We start from the raw sequence: 23,246 nt of genomic DNA, 5'->3' as shown, positions 1-23,246 counted from the left end.
CAGGGCAATATGCAGAACATCATCAAATACTTTAGCAAAATCCAAATATATCACAGTAGCTTTTCCAACATAAAGATTCAAGTGTACATCCTCATAAAAACCTACCATGTTATATGTAACCTCTTTAACAAACTCATGCAGATTATCTGTTATTAGATTGTTCTCTATTATATGTTGTTACACGTTATTCCTGAAAATGTTTCCTGAAATGATTTACACACAACTGGTTTCAGGCATACTGGTCAGTAGTCTCCTGTATCCAGCTTTTTACCTTTTAAATAATGTTATAACATCAAACTAATATAGCATTTTGCCAGTTACAAATGACAAATCTAGATGAACTCTGCTTCCATTAGTGGTTATGATGTGTGTTACTTTGTAGTTTTATTTCTAATAAAGCCTTGGAACTTGGAAGGTGCGTGGTGTAATATTTATCTCCTTTGGCACATAGGTGATTTTTCAATTTTTTTTGCACTTTGGCTCCATCTAGTGACAGTAATGCGCTGTGAACGTTATTTGCTCATCTTTATGCTGGGCAAATTATAAATCAGTCCCCAAGTGAGCTTTACTTTTGGTAAAAAAAAATCAAATCCTCTCAAGGCTATATACCGTACATAAGCATTTTAACAAATTTCATTTCAGGTTTTTACCTCTTTGGTACTGTTGATACTCGGGCATCTATATAACCCCTCCAACTCTATCGGGTTGATTTACTAAAGGAAAATAGGCTGTTCACTTTGCGAGCGAATGTGCAATTTGCGAAAGGGAATTTTCCCTTAGGTTAGTTAATCTGGGGAAAATTCTCTTTGCAAAGAATACCCAATCACATGTGGGTAAAAAATTAAAAAAAATAATTTTTGCTTGCACATGATTGGATTACAGAAGTCAGCAGAGTGTTACCTCATTTATTAAGCTAATGGAACATTCCCTTGCAAAGTGAACAGTCTATTGCCTTTGGTAAATAAACCCCTGTGGGTTTATTTGCTTTTAGTTCTAGTGTTATAATCAGAGCAACTTTGCACTCCCTGCACATCAGAAGATATACTGTATGTCACATCTATTAACAAAGAAGAAAAGGCTCACAGTAAATTTCAGGACAGAGATGGGGATGCTTGAAATGTTACTTTAAAATCTGAGTAGATGTACAAAAAAAAAAAAACAGTGAGTGAAATAAATGACAGGACATTGAATTTCTGAGGGAGGTTCTGTACATACGCTGTGCAAAGCATGACCCTCTAGTAGACTAAGGACTTCAATTTACACTTGGTTCCAGAGGCAAAATTGTGTATATTGAGATTGAAGGGAATTCTGGTAAATGTAACTCACAACTCTGATCCGAAGTTCCATTGGCCCAATTGATGTCTGGGTAATTGAAGTCACCCATCAAGACTACCTTGCATTGCACAGTTATCGATTTTGCTACGCATAAAGCATTAGGCCTCTTGCGCATGAGCGATGCTCAATGTTAGTGTACGGGCAGCCGCGTGTAAATGGACAGGCATCCATTTATACCCGATTACCCCCAACTCTGACCAGGTCCGGGAAAACAAATGGATCAGAGATCCGTTTCGCCAGACCTCATCGTGGTGGATTGGGGGTAGTCTGATGTAAACAGACACATGTCCATTTACATCCCATTCCCCATAGACAGACATGGGGAATGCGTTTTTTTTCCTCTATCTTGCGATGTCACATCAGCTCCGTACTGCTGTGATATCAGCCCGTGTGAAAGGGCCCTAATGTTTGGTCTTTAAATATAGAGAGATTCCAGCTGAGGACACTAATCATACTTTCCAATTCATACTGCATAACTTTGCACAGTTATGAGGGTTTAAAGTTTGGCCTAACTCAAAGCCTGCCTTTCCAAACTAAGTTTGCCAATCTCTCCCATCTCATGAGGCAGGCAGCTTGTGATGCCTACAGCACTCCAGCAAGTCAATGGGAAAGCATGCCTTTACTCAGGCTAGTTCAGAACCCAGTGAAGAAGTTTGACTACACTGCTGTTCTAATGGCTTCTTTAAGGTGGGCCCAGGGCAGGATCAGCAGGTAATAAAACTATGTTACAGAAGGGATTCAGAAAACAAAACTGCGGTAGTATTGCTAATAACAGACTTCAGCATATATGTAATTTGTATAATTTGCCCAGAGTTCTATTTTATATATGTAGTAGTTTTACACAACAGATAATCTACTACTTATGATTTGCGAATGTGTAAATGTAAAAACTTGGATCTTTTTATTAGCTTGTACTAGTAAATAAAATGAAATTGTTTCACAAAGCAAGTTCATGATTTTAGGTTAATCACAAAGAAAACACTGAACATAATAATGAATTAGAAGGAGGAAAAAGACACATACAATTTGGCAGCATAACACCAAGGGCATATTCACACTAGTCAAGTCCATTGCATTTTGCCACACCTTAATATGCATTGCATTGAAGCCGCCAGTTCATTTAATTTGGCTGCCTTATGGAGCACAACAGACCTAAACTTTCACCTGCTGCATTTCTTTGTATCACAGTAATCCCCAATAAATGGCAGTGCATTACCATATGTTGCAACACGGGTGCACTGTGGTGGTGCATTGGGTTATCATTCAGAATGAATGGCACTGCAGTACCCCAATGCACATAATGTGCAGTGGTGTGAACATGCCCTTAAGCTTAATTAATTTTTGCAGGGTCTCTGCTGCTTAACAGCTCACCTCATACAGTCCATGCTTCTCTGCAGTCTCGCCTACTATGCAGCTACAGCCAGAGAAGTTGGGAAAGAGAAAGAGGAGAGACCAGAATGATTCTTCACACTGTGCAGGAGTGAGGACAACTCTTGTCAGTCCAAGGAGAGGAAAAAGCTCAGTTTTTACATCTTTCTTCTCTATTTCAAGACACAGAGTTTAGAGTGAAAGTGCCAGAGGATGTGGCTGCAATAGCCACACTGCATATAACAGCCTGGGAGCATAAATCCTGGTTGTCTGTACTGTAAGTTCTACAGTGCACCACACTTGCCCATAGAGCTGGAGTGGGGACTGTAATATACAGACAAAGTGATGGTCAGAGATGGACATCATGGACACCTGGATGACTGGCAACCCTGCTAATATCTTATGTGTGAGTGAGGCAGAGGCACTTGTGTTTCATCCAACCCCCGGAAACAGGAGGAATACTTTGTTAGTAGTTTTTATTCACTTTAACTTTAATAGCTGCTTTGCTGATATATGTCTTTCTTTGTAACTTTTTAAGAACTTTTTATAACTTTTTTGTATATATGCCTGCCTTTGGAGATATCAAATATAAAAATAACAAGCTAATTTTTTTTATTGCTTTCAGTATGTACAAATCCAAAAGAAACAGTGAGTAAATGTTTGTACTTACTCTTTTAGTAAAAGTTTCCGGTTTAGCTAACCTTTTAACTTCTAGAGGAATCTGTGTGTGTAGCCTCAAAAGCCTTGTGTCAATCTGCTGAAGAGCATAGTATACTGAGTAGAAGTGTCAGAAGCAGGGATCTAAAGTCCAAAAACCCATCACACTCGAAAACCACTGTTCCAAAGATAATGAGGGTCGGTAGACATGTGCACCCACACGTGGCCTGGTAAGGCGCAGGGGGAAGGCGCTCAATCGTCCCGCCCTTTCCTGCCCTGCCGGGCCAGTGCTCGGATCAAGGATCTGGTAGGAATGTTAGGGGGGACCCCACGTCCCCCCCCCCATGTTTTGGGACTGGGGTTCCCCCTTAAAATTCCTACCAGACCTAAAGGGCCTGGTAGGGATTTTGGGGGGAACCCCACGCACTTTTTTTGTTTTAACTTGGGGGGTCCCTCCTAACATTCCTACCAGACCTAAAGGGTCTGGTATGAATTAAGGGGGAACCTCACGGTTTTTTTTTCCTCTTCTGCAGACTAAGAAAAAAAAAAATGTTTTTCTAATGTCATTTTGCTGCAACGAAATTTCGTCCAACAAACGTAATTTCGTCCAGACTACCGCTAACGAATTTCAGAATCGGAAATTCGGATTCGTTTGCATTCGTTATATCTGTAGTTCGGATACTTCCGAATGTTCGAATTTCAGAAATTTCGTCCGAATTTCGATTCGGATCGAAACGAATCGCACATGTCTAAGGGTGGGTGCTGCGGCTGTTGACGGTTGGCAAACGTGGTCAATATCAAACAAAATATATAGACACTGGCACTCCAATAGCAAGTCAAATACGTCTCTTTATTGACGTATGAGCAACATAACGTGATACACTCAATACTGCTGAAGAGCAGAGTATACTGACTAGTGTTAGAAGCAGGGATCTTTCGCAAGCCAGTCATTTTTCAGTGGCGTCAGCTTGTGTATTTGTTTGTGCGATTTGTTGCCTGTTACCTGTGTCTGGACTGGGGGATTTTGGCTTCAGAGGATGCGAGATGAAGAATGAGCTTTTCTTTTACCCTCCTCTACCCTTCCGTGAGCCATGCTGCTAGCTCCCTAAAGCAGAACTGTTGTGACCTAATTATGTCCATTTAAAATGATTCAAGCAATCACTATACGCATAGTCATATGCTTTCTTCCTTGTCGGCCTGATTTATTTGACAGAGTATCTGATCTATTGTATGTGTGAATGCATCCTATTGCTTCTTTTCCCGGTATCATTTGGATGGTGTAATGAGGAGCTTAGAATGCAGTGTTGATGTAGTTACCTCACCAGAGTTTAATCTATGTCAGTTTAAAACTTAATCAAAAATCACATTTTACGTGTTTCTGAGAACAGTGCCCCTTCAAATAAATATGAAACTTATATTACATATACATACTGTACATACTTTCTTTCCTAAAATAAAATTATGTTCCAAGTTTCAGTTTTGGCCACATGTCTCACTGCACTTGGTCATATTATCTCTGCTGAAGCAAAATATAAGAAAAAGTAAACTCTGATACCCCATTCAGTATACTGTATATGACCTATGACTTTTAGACACATTGCCAGCATTAAAGGAATTGTTAAACAGCATTTTCATTAGGAAATTATATAGTTCAACACTTTTGCTACCCTACAGTTTTCCATCCCATCAAGCTTTAATATTCCCCTCATAGTGCTTTGTAATCTTTTACTGGCTGGCAAACTCATAATTCTCTTTACTATTTATTACAAAGTATTTTACTGCTGTTAATATGACCTGTTTATTTGTCTGGCATAATGTTGATGAGTGGATTGGCTAAAACAGAGTGACCTGGTTGTGCTCCTGTTTGGTGATCTAGCGTGCTTGCTTCCAGCCTGTATGATTTGCCGGCAGAATACCAAGAGTTAGCCTAATCGAATAACTGCCTCAGGACTATTAGAACTGTAAGATTTTTTTTCTCTCTTGCATATGGTATTTTTCAGTAAGATTGCTTAATGATGTCATCAAACTGCATCCCTGAAGTAAAAGGCTTATGGGTGTTATAGCAGTTGTCTGTTTTCACTAGTTTCCTGAAGAGTATGGCTAGAAGTTGAAACATATTCAGCTGAGTATAAGTATCTAAATAATAACCCATCAAACATCTTAATAATGCTGGCTTTCATCTTAAACCTTAACAATGAGGAATACAGAGGACAATTGAGGATCTGGGTTAAACTACACATCTATGATTATAACTTAAACATACATACATTTTAAAATATATTCAGCTCTTATTGGGTTAAATGCTAAAAAAATAATGTTTCCAAATCCCATACAGAATTCAGTGGCTGTCAAGCTTAATGTGTATCTAAACCCAAAAACAAAGATTTAGTATATTAGTCCTTAAAAGGTGATGGCGGTATTAGTTTTCTTTCTGCATGCTTTGTTTTTCTTTATTTTAATCCCGACATCCTATCAAAAGAACCCATCTTGTCCTACAGTGGCTACACTCACTCCTCCAAGGTATTGATGGAGGGAGTAATGGTTGTTCTTGAGTCCATGGTGGATGTGGACATTAGTGATTTACATAAGAAAAATGTTTGTTTTTGCTTTTAGTTTAGTATTAAATTGACAAGGGAGCTTTATTTTAGGTAAGGAACATGTAGTATCTGTACTTGCTGAAAATTATCTTAGCCTGAAAAAGATAAGGAATGCAGACACTATAGAATGACTGGTAAGGTGCAATTTACAGTATAGCAAAGTGTGCTGCACAACTTGTTTTTGCAGAATTTTATGTTTGCAAAGAGAAGATTTATAAGCGTGTTTTCATAACTAGCATCTGCTTTTTTTGCAGAATTGATTGATAGGCTGTGGACATTGCTAAACAGCCAACATTAGCTTGCAGACTGCTGCTAGCAATTCACAACAGTGACGTGGGCAGCATGATGGCAACTCCTCTTGCAGTCCGGAGGACTACATGGGTGTCCCTGGCAGCCCAGCTGAGTCCTCAGGGGTTTAAGATTAAAAGGAAAGAGGTACAGTAAGCTTTATGCTTTGTTTTCTTGGAAAAACTTTTTCCAGCACTGGAATTTGTATATCTAACCATGGAGGTACGACTCATTAGCAGAATTTCTTTATCAGAAAGGCCTGCGTATGTCTGGACAAAGGTCCTTATTAAAGGTTACAAGAATTCTGTTTGCTTGTTCTGCAACTCAGTCTTCTGGTATCGGTTTCATAATGTTAATAAATCTGCTTATTATGATTCTTATTATAAGACGTGGCAGCAAATGTCTCTGGTCAAAAAAGCCTAAAAATAATGTCCTGCACCAATTGAAGCTTTCAAAAATAAAGGTAATTTTTCCATCACAAATATGATCACACTTTCTACCACTTGACTGTTTGCATGAAACTGGTTTTCTCAATGGGGCAGCTCTTGAAAGGCACTTGGAGGAATGCTAAATATATGTGCGTGCCGCTACTTTTACATGTTAAGTTGCATACGCTTATTTCTATGTTGAGCTATGCCATTATTACACTTTCATGTAACAGTGTATGTTGCTATTCTCCTGCCTTTTTGTAAATAAAGAATAAAAAAATAAATAAATAAATATGATCAAGTTCTTAGGTAGCCTAGAAATTTACAATTTAATCAGCTTATATTTTGTGCATTTTCTTTTTATCCTCAATGGATATTGTAAATGCTTAAATAAGGAGTATACATTTTTTTTACATCAAGTTCTATTTACTAATATTCTTGCATTTCAGTTGTGTATAGTATTGATAGTATTGTATTGTACATTTTTACAAGCAACAGGACCATCACCATTAAATACTATTTTATAGCTCTTTAAAATAAGTAATTTGATGGAATTATTAGCAGGAGGATTGACATGCCAGTGTTGCAGCTCATTCAGTAAAGGCACAGGTGCTTACTGTACCTGAAAAAGTTCCTGTCTAAAAAACGGTTTGATATCCTGCAAATGCTAAAACCTCATAGCTGACTGGTAATTTTACAACATATCCATTTGCTTCCTTCCTAAAATGCTTTTTGAAAAAGGTAAAAATGATTGAAAAATACCACCCCAATATTCAGGTATATTGGACCATTTGGAAAGTCAAACAATGTAATTGAAATAAGCCATTAGTCTGATCAACCTTCAGATTTCATGATTTCAATGAGAAAGCAAGCTTCCTCTATGTTTTGTAACCAGTGAAAAATTGATGAGCACAGGCTTTGCTCTGAAGTCCAGAACCAGGGTTAGTAATATAGGGTATCCACATGTTAGGAAATTATGCCAGGTCTAATATTTATGTGCTGTTTATCTAAGGACTTAAAATTGTTCCCAAATGCACCCTAATTAGAATCAACCTTCAAACCACCAAAAGGTGATTGTAGAAACCTATCTGAGATCCTGTTTCAAAGGATGTGCACCTCTAACTTAAAGTTAACTTATGTCCACATCAAGCACACTAAAGTATTCACATATTCAGAACAAGGAGAAAAAGCACTTTAAAACAAGCCCTTATTCATTATTCCCAACAGAGGCACTGAGATTGATTTACTAAAGGCAAAAGGGTTGCTTACTTTGCAAGGACATTTTCTGTTAGCATCATGAATGAGGTGAAGCTCTGCTGACTTTCATTTAATTAAATTAATATTTTGTCTTGCACATGATTGGGTATTCTTTTCAAAGTGATTTTTACCACATATAAAGAGAACTATGGGGTAAGCGTTTTTCCCCGTAGTTCTCTTCAGGGTCATGGGAGGACATATACTAACCTCCTCCCATGACCCAAAGCTCAGTATATTGCGGGCTATTGCCCGCGATATACTGTGAGCACTGCAGCCGGGACGGATTCCGACATTACTGTCGAGATCCACCCAGCTGCTTGAGAGACAGCTGGCTCTGCCTATCTAGAGGCAGAGCCAGATGTGCCCGCCCCCTCCCCGTCAGTTCCTCCACTCAGCACTGGACGATCGGAGCGAGGAGAGGGGAATCCCTGTAGGCAGTCACAGTCACCGCTCACTGCAGGGAGAGGATCGAGAAGTGAGCAGATTGTGCATGTATCTGCTCATTTCCCGATCGATGGAGCTGACCTGTGACTGATTTCCACTCATTCTCATAGTTAGAGCCGACCTGTGACAAAGAAGCTCACCTCATAGATCTCCTTTAACTAAGCTAAGGGAAAATTCACTATCCTCAAGAAAACCAGAGAAATTATATTAAAACAAAACTACGGAATGCAAAAGAAACCAACATACTCTGGCAGAAAGACTAAAGGGATATTTGCCCCATTTTTTAAAAGTTTAAAAAAGCATTGCCTGCACACATAAAATAACTCCCTGCTCTGTTTCCAGATCAACAGATCACTTGGCTGATTTAAGTAAAATAGATTGATTCAAACAAGCAATCTCTTGGCATCCTAAAGTTTCCACTTATTAAAAAGGTAATATAAAAATACGGTATGCTCTTGATAAGAGTACAACAAAAAATCCATATTAATATTTGTAATTATAATATTTTCTTCAATTTTATTTTACATGGCTAGTAAGTAGTATCAACTCAAATGTACTAGGCATGTTGCCATTTTGCAATTAAAAAATATATATTTTAGTAAAGGTTTTTTTAAATTATCCTTAGTAGGAACACATAGGTAACATCCTATTAGTATAACATATGTCCAAGTATCAATGGATTTGTGAACAAATTTAAATCATCTTTTGTCTTTCAGATCAATTTTCATAGAAACAAACTTGCCTTAGAATGAATTACATTACTAAAAGTTATTCCAACAGCTGGCAAATAGAGTGAATATTCGGCTGTCTTTTAAAATTTGGTTAATTTCCACGGAAATGTGTTTACTTCGTATTTGCCATCTGTACTGAGGAACTGTCAATCTATTTTACCCTTTTCTACAGGACATTTAGTAACAGAAGTGAATTTAATTCTAAATAACTTTTGTTTAGCAAATATTTCTTAAAAGAAAAAAACTCTATAGAAGTTTTGATTTAACCATGTTAATGTAGCAAAGAACTAGGTGTAGGTCAATAATCTGTTTTCAGATCCATATGGTTTTTTATACGGGATCTAAACTCTTCAAAAATGTCCCTACTTAACGAAAATGATTTACTTTAGACATTTTATGGCTCCTCGTGACATGAAAATGTTAAATTTACATTTTAATGTTTTGGTTAATTGCCAAGAGGCTATTTAAATCCCAGAATGCTCAATGCTCCTAATCATGCCTGAAAGAAAAACAATCACTGATGGTCATTTTATATATGTACTTTCTGCAAAAGGGAAATGTTCTACTTTAGCAAAATTTACTTGGCAACATCTTTGACAATGCCACACAAAACACCACCTTCTGGAATAATACTAAAATTCTGTTTTTTAATATTTTATATTTAGTATCATAATAATTTTTCAGAGCCCCTTTTCAATCTCCCTCATACTTGTAGGGGTTTCCATGGATAATTTAATAACACATGGTAAACAAAGCCTGAATACTCTATCCTAAAAATATATACAGTATTTTGTATCATTTACATTTCATTTTAGCATCTTCTCAACTGTAATAGTCTTGCTGCAAATTTATGATGATAGTTTCATCAAGGCCACTTACAATTCAAATGGGCTTTTACATCTCCTATTCACTGACTTATTCACTGATCTGTCTTGAATCTGCAAGCACATACTATCTTTTACATGATGAAACAGTTAGATCAGGTTTCCTTGAGTGACTAGATTTTCATAATTACTCTGATTATCAGGTTAGTCAGAAACACAATGTTACAATTAGTAGGAAATTACATTTTATTAGGTTCAGCTTTATTTTGATCTTTTAATTCTACATGAAATCCTGTAATATTTAAAATAACAGAAAAGAACATTTGTAACCTAAATGTAAATTATGTCAAACTAATGAAACAATATTTCTAAGGATAAAATAAGGTTCAAAAAACACCTAATGTGTATGTAAACCCTAATGCTAAACTTTTCTTATTTGCTTCCCTCTGCTTTGCTAAATATATAATTGAAAATCTTTTTGAACATATATTACAAAACTACAAAGAATAGGGGAGCGTATGCGTGTGGCTCAGCATGATGGACGACTGAGTGCTGACCTCTGCACCTCGGCTGCCTAAAAGACTCTTACCACAACAGCAGATATCCCAACAGCAGTTAGGGAGCCATTGGCACATTGTGTGTCCTGCAGCATCTTACCAGCTTGCCCTATTTCGGCTCCGAAATAAAGCTGCCAGCACCAAATAAGCAGACGAGCCAAGATGGTGGCAGCTGCTCTGACGTGCTACGATGCTGATAGAGGGGAAAAGAGGTGAGGAGAGGGACAATTGGAGAAGAGTCTCTCTCGATGGCTATGGTGAGTGCTGCTTTTCCGGGCAGCAGATCTCCCGCATCTATGCCCTCTCTCATAGACCACACTTAAGACTTATCCAGATTTTCTAACCTATTAGACAAGGGCTTGCACAAAATCGCTTAACAAATTACATCAGACATCAAAGCAGATCTCAGGAACCTCCGTTCCTGCATAGATACTCAAAAACAAGTTGGATGGCTCTATATCATGCACTAATCACAATACTTCATGCATACAAACTCTACAACAACTGAATTATGCTTTATCTAAAACTGATGATCATGAGAACAGATCTCGACGATACAATTTCCACATTTGCAGTTTACAGGAATCTGTGACAGACCATGAGGCAAAAATGAAATCCTTTACTAGAGATTTAATCACTATTATACTGGAACAAAGAATGGAGCTTGATCGAGTTCACCATGCCCTAATGTCTCCTATTTTCGATCGTCCAGCCAGGGACGTCATCGTTAAACCACATTTTTTTACGTCAAGGAAGCAATCCTGTGGAAAGCTAGAGAGAAACTGGATATTTCCATTCTGTGTCACCCCATTCAAGTATTCACGGGTGATTCCCCTCCACTATTCAGAAAGGTTGAGCTTTAAATCCTCTCCTACAAGTTCTTGTTCACAAAGACCACTAGGCCTTCCCTTTCTGCCTGTTTTTCATGTACAATAATAAAACACACTCTTTCAGCAACTTTTCTACTGGGGCAGAATTACTTCCTCAATTAGGCATCATATATAGACTTCACACTTAGAGAGATGACATCTCCGGTTTTTACTCTGGTTGAGCCTCTTTATCTTCTATTGCCTACATGGAGATGCCCAAGATCTCATAGCCCTTTGGATGTTTCTGTGCCTTCATAGGATATTCGTTGTTATACCTGTGGTTATAACCACTTAGGACTGTGATTTTCCTGTCATCTTTTGGACATTGGATGACAAGATTAAAAATTATGCTTTTTTGTTTGCTGTTTATTCTCTCTAACGTTTGAGCTGAAAGGATGAATAACCTTCCTTTTAATATGGCTTCCCTCTTTTTGCCTAGTTTAATAGAATGAGGAGTATCCCTTTCAGGTGTATTTCTATTGATCATGACCAATGCCTTTGTTTATGGAAAGATTAATAATGCCTTAATTCATCAATACCTTTAATTTTACTGAGATGTCTTTCTGCTAGAAGAATTATTTGTAATGTTACTATGGTTATCTCCTAGATAACTCATTTTAAATGGCTTTTTATGCAATGTTAATTCACGGTGGGCACTGGCCGCTGTAGGTGGCTATGTGCCTCTGCTTGATTTAACCACTGGGGATTTTTCCCCACTGCCTACATCAAGTATAGTATTTGGCTTTTTAGCTATACTTTGATATTGTTGAGAGCAATGTTCGTGTCCTCTACTCTCTCTATTTTGCATTGTTCACTATGTTGTTTTTCGTGGTTTTATTTGGTTTCTGTTGTTGCTCCTTTCCTCCCTTTCTCTCTTTTTGGGCTTCGGGTTCTTGCTGCCGCCCTCCTTGATGTTGGAACTTGGGGGTCAGTTGTGTTGCTATTATCTATTTACAGCGAGTTTTGATTTGCTACTTCTTAGTTCTTACTCTAGACTCTTAGGCTCCATTCACACTGAGCGATTAGCAAATCGCGCGTTTGTCGCGCAAATGCTTGCTTTGAGCAGGCTAGAATCGCGGCAAAATCCGCTCCAAAAAGGGTCCTGCTGTAGCGACGCACGACCCGCGACAGCGACGGACAGAGACCCATTGCCATGCATTGGAGAGCAATATCGCGCGGTAAATAGCCGCGATATCCTGGGAATTACCGCGCGATAAATCGCTCAGTGTGAACGGGGCCATAATGGTTTTTCCACAAATTCTATACGTATTGCATCACAAAAAGCGCAAGGCCTAAATTCTCCAGTTGGGACCATATGTTGATGGGACGGTTATATATGCAGGAGATTCTAATATTGCTATTGGTTTGTCCGTGGGCCGTTCTTACCCCCAATGACCTACATTGAAACACCCTACAAAAGCAGGTACAAAACAGGCTAAATTGCTACATTATCATGCACTGGTAGATGTCTGAAGGGGAAATAACCCTTCTGCTAAGGACTATTCTCATTTCTTGCATGTTCATCCTACCTACTCCAAGATAGATCATATTTTTGTTTCCTCTTCTGACCTGCCCCTGGTGGAAATGGCTAAAAGTCGGGAAACAGCATGGTCTGATCACGCTCTGGTAGTAACATCATTCTCACGTCTTAGGCCTTTCTTATGGCGCTTAAATTAATCTCTCTTAAGTGATTCTGCAATTTGTAAAGAAATTTGGAATCAGCTGGAAATGTATTTCTCAATGAGTGTATCCCCCTCAATCTCTGCAGTCACCTTCTAGACCACCCATAAGGCTACAATATTAGATCATATTATTGAACTTGCTTCTACAATGAAAAAGCAGGCTATGAGTAACATCACTAAGCTCGAACATCAACTTTAACGCTCAACTAAGGAACATAAATGCTCACCCACTACTGATCTACACAAAATCGAAAACACTCACTTAGAACTCAACATACTTTTAACTACTAGGGCCAAAAAGAGTGTACGCAGGTCTGACAATAAGTTGTCTGCCCATTAGTACAAAATTAGAGCCTTGTTATCCTCTCGATCCACTCCACAACACCGATCTTATGCTGTTCCCAAAATCCCTGTTCCTCATAACCCTAAGGCTGTTCTCCAAGAATTTTATAACTATTACATGCCTCTGTAAAAAGATTCAGTGAAGCCCTCTGGGCTCTCTACTCAAAGATACTTGGATAACATTTCTCTTCCCTCATAATCCTTCAAAAATATGTCTCTTCTTGAGGCTCCTGTCTCTCTGGCCTCAGCTCCAGGCTCGGATGGCTTGCCTTCCTGTTACTGTAACAAATTTGGGGACATTCTGATCCCTCATCTGGAATAATTCTTTAGTGCCGTACATAATGGGGTGAAACTATACTCTGAACTGACCAAGGCAGTTGTACCTAAACCAGACAAAGATGCTAGCAAAGTAGCAAATTACAGACCAATATCGCTAATCAATAACGATCTTAAGCTTCTAACCAAAATCTTAGCCAACAGACTAAATACATGTTTTGCATACTCATATGCATTGAGATCAAGTAGGATTTATGGTGGGGAGGCAAGGTCCAGATCAGACGGACCATTAATATTTATATATACCCCCTAAGCAACTTGCCCCAACACTGTCCATGTCACTGACCATGTGTAATAGATTACATAAGAATTTTCATCTGTCCTCTCCTTATGCTCCTTTAGCTCCTTTATTTAGCAATCCGATGTTTCCCACAGGTACCCAACCCCCGAGCTTTTAAATGGTGTCTAGATAAAAGGGATGTACAATTTTTCAAGGGACGGCAACCTATGTCACTTTCATATTCCTATGACAATTGCCTGCCTTGGAATTCTTCCACTTTCAGCAGATATATAATTTCACGTGTTCTTTAAAACTAGACACACATAATGATTCCCTACCCACTCCAAATAAATGTTGGTGCACGCAATCCACTGGCCAGAGAGGGGCAATATATCTATCAACTACGCTATTTTATCCCATTTAGTCCCATTCTAAGTTATATGTTGGCATGGGAGAGGGTATTATAGTAATAAAATAACTTTGAGGTTTACTCAATACTACCTTAATAGAAGCTAATTTCAAGGTATTATCTTGATGGTACTTGGTCCAGTCTCTTGCGATCAGGGTTCAATGTGTCAAACTTAGTGGTTATGTCCTAAACTCCGCTCATTCTGGAATAAATGCTTTGCCTTGATCTTCAGGGTTACGGGTATTTGGGTTCCTAGAGATCCGAAGTGTATGCTACTGCTAGACTGGATTGCGGTACCCTAAAAGCCCAGGGATAATTGATTTCTTACATATTCCTAGCAGCCATGTCAGTGCCCTTCTCCCTTGCCAAGGCTAAACTTTCCTGGATTAGGATCCATGAAAAACTTCAAAGCATCCTTCAAGATAAAAAGCACCAGTTTAGAATGGTATGACACTTGATTAAACTATGTTGGCTTGAACCCTTCATCATGAAGATCTAGCTTTTTAACGTTATAGTAGCGATGGGAACTCTGAGCCTATTGTTTCTCTCAATTTCTTCCTCTTTTCTTTTTTCTCCTTCTCATCTATCTTTCTTTGTCTTTTTTCCTTTCTATAAGATTTTAAGTGTTGCCTTTCCTCTAATAAGGCTTACCTCTTCCAGAGTGCATTCATGTAACATTTCTGATTCCACCAGGCAGGTTTCTGGATTACATTTGCAAATGTATCTAGTTAAATAGCTACCAACTATATTGAGTTAGTTTCTGTACTTTAAACATTTTAAATTATTTAAAGGGATAAAACAAGGGTTAATGTGTATGTATTGCAGAGATGTCATTTTTTTTTTGCCTTAACATGAACTTTAACCACCTGCTGTCCGGCCGTTGTAATTAAATGGCCGGACAGCGGCTTCTTGAATGCGGTGGGCGTTTTTAAACGTCCCAGCACGAGCGGGAAATCAGCTTTGAATGTAAACAGCCAGCAATGGCTGTTTACATACAAGCGCTCGGGCGTCTGTAGAGACGCCCAATCGCTTGTAATATGCGTGTGCGGCCCCCCCTCCGTTGCAGCCGCTGCTGGCGATCCCAACCTCCGCTGTGCCCGATGCGAGCCCGGGACCAGCACAGAAGCTCTGCGGCCGGAGATCAAATGGAGCTCAGTACACGAGCTCCATTTGATCTCCTCTTTGGAATGCAGGAAGTGATGTGTATTACATCACTTCTGCATTCCTCTGCCACTCACCGGTACTGCTGGCGATCCCAACCTCCGCTGTGCCCGATGCGAGCCCGGGACCAGCACAGAAGCTCTGCGGCCGGAGATCAAATGGAGCTCAGTACACGAGCTCCATTTGATCTCCTCTTTGGAATGCAGGAAGTGATGTGTATTACATCACTTCTGCATTCCTCTGTCACTCACCGGTACTGAAACCGGAGAGAAGCTGGTGAAGCAGGTGTTTGCTTCATCAGCTTCTCTGGGGGGTCCCTAGGTGAGATTAGGAGTCTTAAAGACCCCTGATGTCTCCATAAAGAGGACCTGACACTGAAAATTGGCTATCAAAAAGTGGGCTTGTTAGTCCCCTATGTGATAGCAATAAAGCCAAGTGAAAAAAAAAGGTTTAAAGGAATTAGTTAAAAAAAATATAAAAAAATGAAGTCACATATAAAGGTAATAAAAAAATTTAAAAAAATGTTAAGTCCCCCGCCCCCCACATACACGTGCAAACATGCGTTGAGTGCGCCTATGTGCGGAAACGACAATTGCATCCATTACGCCGCACATGTTACATGTCGCCGCGAACGTCGCAGTGAGAGCAATGATTTTAGGGCCATCAATCACTGATAACACTAAACTGATGAGCGGTAAAAGCTTTTAAAGAGTCGCCTATGGCCAATTTTGGGCATGGTAGTTTTTGCGAGTTCGCAGGCGCACGCATTTTTAAAGCTTGACATGTTTGGGGTCTATTTACCCGATGTGAACCCGTCTTTTATATTTTGCCAACAATTTGGTTAATAATAATTGTTTTATAACATAACGTAGGGAAAACAGTTTGTTTCAAAATGTTTGGTACTTTTTTCCTTATATAGTAAAAAATAAAAACCCCACTGGTGATTAAATACCACCAAAAGAAAGCTCTATCTGTCCCCAACAAATGGTATACAAATCATTTCAGTACAGCGTTGCATGACGGAATAAATGTCAGTCAAAGTACCACAGCACTGAATACTGAAAAATTGCCTGGACAGGAAGGGGGTGTAAACACCCTGGTCAGCAAGTGGTTAAAGGGCTTTTCTGATTTCATAATCAATTGAACAATTACATTACATAATTCCATACAGTTGCATACAAGGGGTGTTCCCCAAACATCTTTCCTAAGTAACAGTATGATCTGTAGTTGTTTTAGTTGCCTTGGTTAATTATATGCATTCCTTCAGATGTGAAGGTACATTGCATTAGGGAGAAACACAAAGTTTAAGCAGCACAAGAAATTAAATTGATCATGACTACACAGAAATCCCAACAATACAAAACAGTAAGTCTGGGAACTCTTCTAATTTGAAATATAGACAATTCTCAAGTGGATGTATCTTTTTAGATGAAAACTCCCTATATATTTTTCTGTCCAAACCATTACTTGTAAGAATGAGGTCTACAATCCAAATGATCACAGGTCCCCTACATATTCTTCACAACTCTGAGGTTTGTTTTATGCAATTTTGAAAATCAGGTAAATTGTATCAAGTATATAAATGTTTACTGTAAATAAAAAACTGTTTACCTCAGTAAATAAAACATTACTTGTAACTAATTATTGTCCAGTGATGTAAAGACTTTAAAAAAATTTCGAACCAGTATTAATCTACAGTATAAAATTTTTAAACGTAGTCTTCAGATCTCACACCTACAATTGTACTTCTTGTATAGGCATATCTTCTTGTTTATGACATATCTTTTTTTTTATTATTATTAAAAAGCAACAATGAGTCAGAATAACTAGTCACTGAAAAGGTTTAGATTTGCCAAATTTGCCCTCTCAAGACTAAATAATGAATGTTGCTAAAAAGATGAATGCACACTGTGGCTTTACAGTCACAAAAGAACTGGCTCTCAGCACCCTTTACATATCCAATGTAAAGTAAGAGTTTGTTGTGATATTTACAGGATATTTATTCAACATGTTCTGCAAAATCAACAGATACATAGAAACAGCCCTGAACAATATTACTCTTAAACATAAAAGAAATGTGGTCATAATGACAAAATAGAACATGTTTACTTACCTCCTCTATGAATTACCAAAGAAGTTTCACTTCCCACAGGACATTCTTTTAGCAACTCTACTACTTCTAAATGGTTCAGATTCTGTACATTCTGCTGGTTTATCTCAACTATAAGATCCCCTTCGAATAAACCAGGGCATCCCTGAACGTCTAGAATTTGCTTCACTCGTTGTCCTGTTGGACTGTCTGCTATTGTGAAGCCAAAGCCCTGTGCCCCTTTCACAATGGTTAAGGTCATGAGTTCTGCTTGTGTGGCTCCAGAAGAAGCCATAGATACATTATCATCATGTGCAGGTGGAGGTGGAGGAAATGTATTTTCAATCTGACCATCTGCTGGGATGGAGTGCAAAGAAGGCATTGGTCGTTCTGCTACATCTGGTACAGATTGAGACGTCCTAGAAATGTATTCCAAATAGGTCTCATAGTTATTTCGTCCATTTACCACAACTGGAGGCCTTTCTATTACTGCCAAAGGAGGAACCAAGCTGCTTGCAGAATCTTCAGGATCATAGGGTAAGGGGTATCCTCGACATAGCACCAAGTTGACGCTCTGACCAATTGGAACTGACTGGAAAAGTTTTACCACATCTGCATGCGTGTGCCCGAGAACACAAACTTCATTAATATAGACAATGACATCACCTACAAACAGAAAAAATGGTTGACATAGTGAGATAACTGTAATCACTACTGACACACAAGACTTGAAATATTTTAGGTAGGTAGGTAGGCTGCTGTATACAAAAAAGGAAATCACCACTGTAAAATCTCAAACATATGAGGAATCTAAAGGTCATAAAATACATGCAATTTTTTTAAATGTTAACTGAACCTTACTATACTGAACGTTAAAATATACAACCTATGTAACTGTAAAAGCAAATCTAATAGATATGATTCTACACAACTTGTATAATAAATTATTTATGAGGATGTTAGTAGATGCATCCGAGTTCAAAACTCAGCCTTTGCTCATGCACCTTTAACTCAAGTGGGTTACCACCTGTCAATTACTTATGTGCAAAATGTCTGGCAAATGTTACTAGCTGCTATTACTAAACATAAAACCAGATGCTGCACCAAAAATTTAAATATTAATTCATCTGCATATTTTTGCAAATTTGGCAGTGTACCTTTGTCTTGAACCCTAACTGTGAATCTGCCAATCTGACATAAAAAAGTGTTAAAATGCAACTATATTTTAAAGTATATAAATTCTTAACCCCTTTAAAAAAAATGTATGCACGCCTACGATCCAGGGCCAGTATTCCCAAAGGCGGTGCAAGATGTGTTAACAGATGCTGTGCACAAATGTGGTTCTTTTGGAGTTAAAGGAATTAAATCTACCTTTTATGGTTAGCTATACTGGGTAAGTGATAGCAGGCACCAGCTAGGGAGCACAAATATGTGTTTGTTGGACACTAGGAGTGAAGTTAACACAGCAGATGCAATGGAAACAAATGAAAAAAAAGGGCTATAAGAACCACTGCTTTTTAAAGTGTGGTTTGAGTCAGTATTAAGCTAGAAGTGTTGTACACTGTTTTTACACATTTAATCTTGGTTAGACCATAATATATTCTCTGTGTTATAAGCTTACAATGATATTGTCACCATTACAACACAACTTACTGGCAGACATGTCAATAAGAAACGGTATTGTTCTTTCATCTTGGGTAGGGGTGCAAGAACTGCCTGGCGCTTTTAAATAGGGTTTGAACAGGGAGAAAGGTTAAGCAGTAATGATGTAGAAGACAGTCAAGCTGTTGAAGATTATTGTGCTGTAGTGTTTTCAAAGTAACAAAGAGAAATAGTTCAATACATAAAATGTATCAATAACTCACTAAATAATACTGAATGGATTAGTCTCTGGTTCAATTAGCCCTTCTGAAATACTACTACCCAAGATCAGAAAGTCAGGATGTTTCCCCATTGTGTCTGAACCAAATTTGTATATATTCCTGAAAGCACTGCACAGATCAGAAAACTTCAGGATTACATTACTATATCAATCAGTATATTTAAATCAGTATGTAACACTACATCACTACAGAAAATACATAAGAGACCAACCAAACAAAATAAATAATCTGGTTTATTTACATTCATTCATTATGGATATGAATTTGCAAGAAAGAGTTAGGCTCCATTCACAAGCGGAGTTTGGATCTATATCATGCAGCACAAACATGCACAAATTTTAACATGCACATTTTGTAAATTTTAACATAACATGTTTGCGGCTATTACTATAGCCGGAACACACAGAATCTGCCTGGAATAACGCACTTGGACGTTTTTGCACAACCCGCATTTTCATACCACACAGACGTTGCACAAGTGTGAACATACATTTAAAAGGTATTGTTTGTTATGTTTTGCGTGTTTCCACGCATACGAATACGCGCGGAAAACCACTGATGTTCGGACGGAGCAGTCAGTCAGATATCACATCTGTTCCAACTTAAAGTGTACTTCCACTTTCACAGTCATGTTAATGAAGTTAATTGGAAAAAACAATCCACAAATTTCAGTCCTAAGTCTTTCTATAAGAACAGATCACTGGGAAGGTGCTCAGAAAAACTGGAATCAGCCATGTTGCCTGTTGCAACAAAACATCTAAAAGGTAATACATATTTTTCATTATGCTGTGTGAATGGGAACACAAACATAAAGAGAGGTTTTTTCAAATTTGACTACAAAAGTGGAAATAGGATTTAAGACTATGGTAGGCAACCACTTGCATTTATGACTACACAAACAAACAAAAACGCAGGAATGAAACATATCATTCAATCACATAACTCAGCTAACACCTTTACAACCACAGAGCCATTAAGAGATGTGCAAGGAGATTGCAGAACTGTAAAATGTCTATGATGGCATAGCTTAAAAAGGCTATGCAAATATTTTTGCATGATCTTAACAAGAACCGCTGATTCACTTCAAATTTGCATCTAATCTGCTGTCTGGTTAACAGAATCGAAAGCTTGTGTTATGTACCATACGTGTGTAAAAGGCAACATAGAATGTAACAAAAGCTTTAGCAAACATAAAACAACATATCTTAATAACCTTATATTACTGTTTTTGCCCACATTGTGGAAAGCAATTCAATATAACCAAGATGTAACTTCTACTTCTTTTTTGCTTCCCTAATGAAATATCATCATGCTTGGCAGTGAGCCAGCTGAAAACTTCCCAAGTGTAAATGAAGACAGAATTGGAACAATTGCTGTTTCTCCCCACGGTTCCTACTTTCCAATGTGCCAGTGCTTGGTTTAACAGCATGTGTCACTGAAAGGCAGAGCAAGATAACTTGAATCCCCCCTTGCACTCTTGACAGATTTTCTTTCAACAGCTATAAAAAAGAAATTGGCAGCTGCCTAGGTCTGGGAAATTCTGCATAAATGAGTGAAGGCCTTCCATATGACATACGTATATGAAATGTGTGCATTATGTCCCTATGAACATTTCTGTAATTAATATGCAAACCTTTACACAAGATTAAAAATGCACTTTTGTGTGAAGAAAGTTGTGCGCTACCCTCATTTTACAAACAGAATTAATGTCATATATTACATCAGTGTAATGTAAAATCCTTGTTGTGGGGATATATTTGATTCTGATGAAACAGTTTAAAGATGAAAAATTAACACCTACTTAAAAATGCTCTGGAAAAAAGTAGCCATTGTATACACTTTAGTCTGATCAAACAGAGGTTGCTCCCCTACCCACACTTGCGCTAATTGCACATGGTCCTACACCAACTGTGTGCTTTTTGCTAGATGTGTTACCATTTGAGATTTCCTATAACCAGGGGTGGACTGACAACACATGGGGCCCCCGGACAATATGAGATTATGGGCCCTCCTGTGCTCTGCCCATATACAAGCCCCACCCACAAGCCCCATCTGTATAAACATTTTTGTGGTACAGAAATATTTTCTATACACTATGTTGAAAATAGTGGGCCAATTCACTAAAAGAAAAATTGCTGGGAAATTATGATTACAGCCAGGTTTGCAGCTACATCATGACTACACCACAGTTATTTATATCGTCTGCCAATTACAATTAGGCCCCATTCACACTGAGCGATTTATCGAGCGATTTTTGCAGCGATATCGCTCATATTTCCGCGCGATATTGCTCTATGTAGCTTCTCCAATCCATTTCAATGGAGCTGTTCACATCTCGTCGCTCAATATCGCTTGTAGCTTCTACATGACCCTTTTTTCGAGCAATTTCGAGCGATTTTGCTCCTGATTGCATACAGCCCAATAGGAAAAAGTAGTGACAAGTCGCTCAATATCGCTCATATAAAATCGCGCGATTTTCACGTCGCTCAGTGTGAATGGGGCCTTAAGTTCACAGCTGTGGGTGGAATATTATATTTTCATTTTTACATAGAGTGAGGAAGGTTAAAGGAGAACTATGGGGTCAGGGCTTTTCCCCATAGTTCTCCTTAGGGTAACGGCAGGACACAAACTAGCGTCCTCCCATTACCCTAAGCTCAGTATACCGCGAGCTACAGCTGTCGGTATACTGAGACGCCGCAGCAGATCCCGACATCAATGTCAAGATGCACCCAGCTGCGTGAGTGACAGCTGGCTCTGCCTATCTAGAGGCAGAGCCAGCTGTACTCGCCCCCTCCCCCGTCCGGGGCTGGATTCCCCCCGTCCGCGGGGGGGAATCCAGCCCCTGCCCTGTCACGGCAGAGAGCTGTGACAGGATCGAGAGGTGAGTTCTCCTTAGGGTAACGGGAGGACACAAACTAGCGTCCTCCCATTACCCTAAGCTCAGTATACCGCGAGCTACAGCTGGCGTTATACTGAGATGCCGCAGCCGGAGCGGATCCTGACATCAATGTCAAGATGCGCCCAGCTGCGTGAGTGACAGCTGGCTGTGCCTATCTAGAGGCAGAGCCAGCTGTACTCGCCCCCTCCCCCGTCCGGGGCTGGATTCCCCCCGTCCGCAGGGGGGAATCCAGCCCCTGCCCTGTCACGGCAGAGAGCCGTGACAGGATCGAGAGGGGAGCGAACGCCGGTATATGTTCGCTCACCTCCCGATCTACTGAGCCGATATGCGACAGTCTCATTGTCAAAGGTCAGCTAGAACTATGAGGTGAGTGAGAAGCACTCACCTCATAGTTCTCCTTTAAACCCAATTGTTTATTGATGTATGTGTTCCTGGGGACTTTTCCTGGACATCATTGTCACTGAGAAAGAACATCTGGGGAAATCCATAATTTTAAAATTACAACGATAGCAAGAGGTAAAACAAGAAATTTCAAAGGGGCTAAATATGCTGCTGACACTGTTTCCCCTCAATTTCTCACTTTCTGTTGTGTCTCTTGGGGAGAAAATGAAGGGAAATCTCCCCAACAGGGCACAGACAGCAAAACATAATCTGACTGGGTTTCTATGTAAAAAAGTTTAGTAAAAATACATTTTTTTTTTTTTTTTGCAGAAATATATTTTATTGAAAATTTTCAGACATACAAGAGATTGTAACAGACAAAGGCAGCGTCAAATGTGCATCTTTGAGGATAATAGGATAACCCTAAATAATAACAACCGTATCTACAGTACATGTGTTAATGTGTCCGAGTCCTAGCCACACCTTCGC

General features: G+C 38.9%; 1 protein-coding gene across 1 annotated transcript in view; it reads right to left on the bottom strand.

The window, feature by feature from the left end:
* The window catches only part of MAGI2 (membrane associated guanylate kinase, WW and PDZ domain containing 2), a gene marked incomplete at its 5' end in the record, with an annotated part of 203,533 nt that overhangs the window by 88,030 nt on the left and 92,257 nt on the right, over positions 1-23,246 (bottom strand). Inside the window, one exon of the mRNA XM_018560419.1 lies at positions 17,619-18,260. Within this exon, the coding sequence (XP_018415921.1) occupies positions 17,619-18,260 (642 nt within the window). The remainder of the gene's footprint in view (positions 1-17,618; positions 18,261-23,246) is intronic.

Source organism: Nanorana parkeri, unplaced genomic scaffold (genome assembly GCF_000935625.1).
Source record: "Nanorana parkeri isolate BGI_ZX_2015 unplaced genomic scaffold, ASM93562v1 scaffold454, whole genome shotgun sequence".
In the NCBI taxonomy this organism is placed as follows: Eukaryota; Metazoa; Chordata; class Amphibia; order Anura; family Dicroglossidae; genus Nanorana; species Nanorana parkeri.
This window is presented reverse-complemented; position numbering and strand designations above follow the sequence as displayed.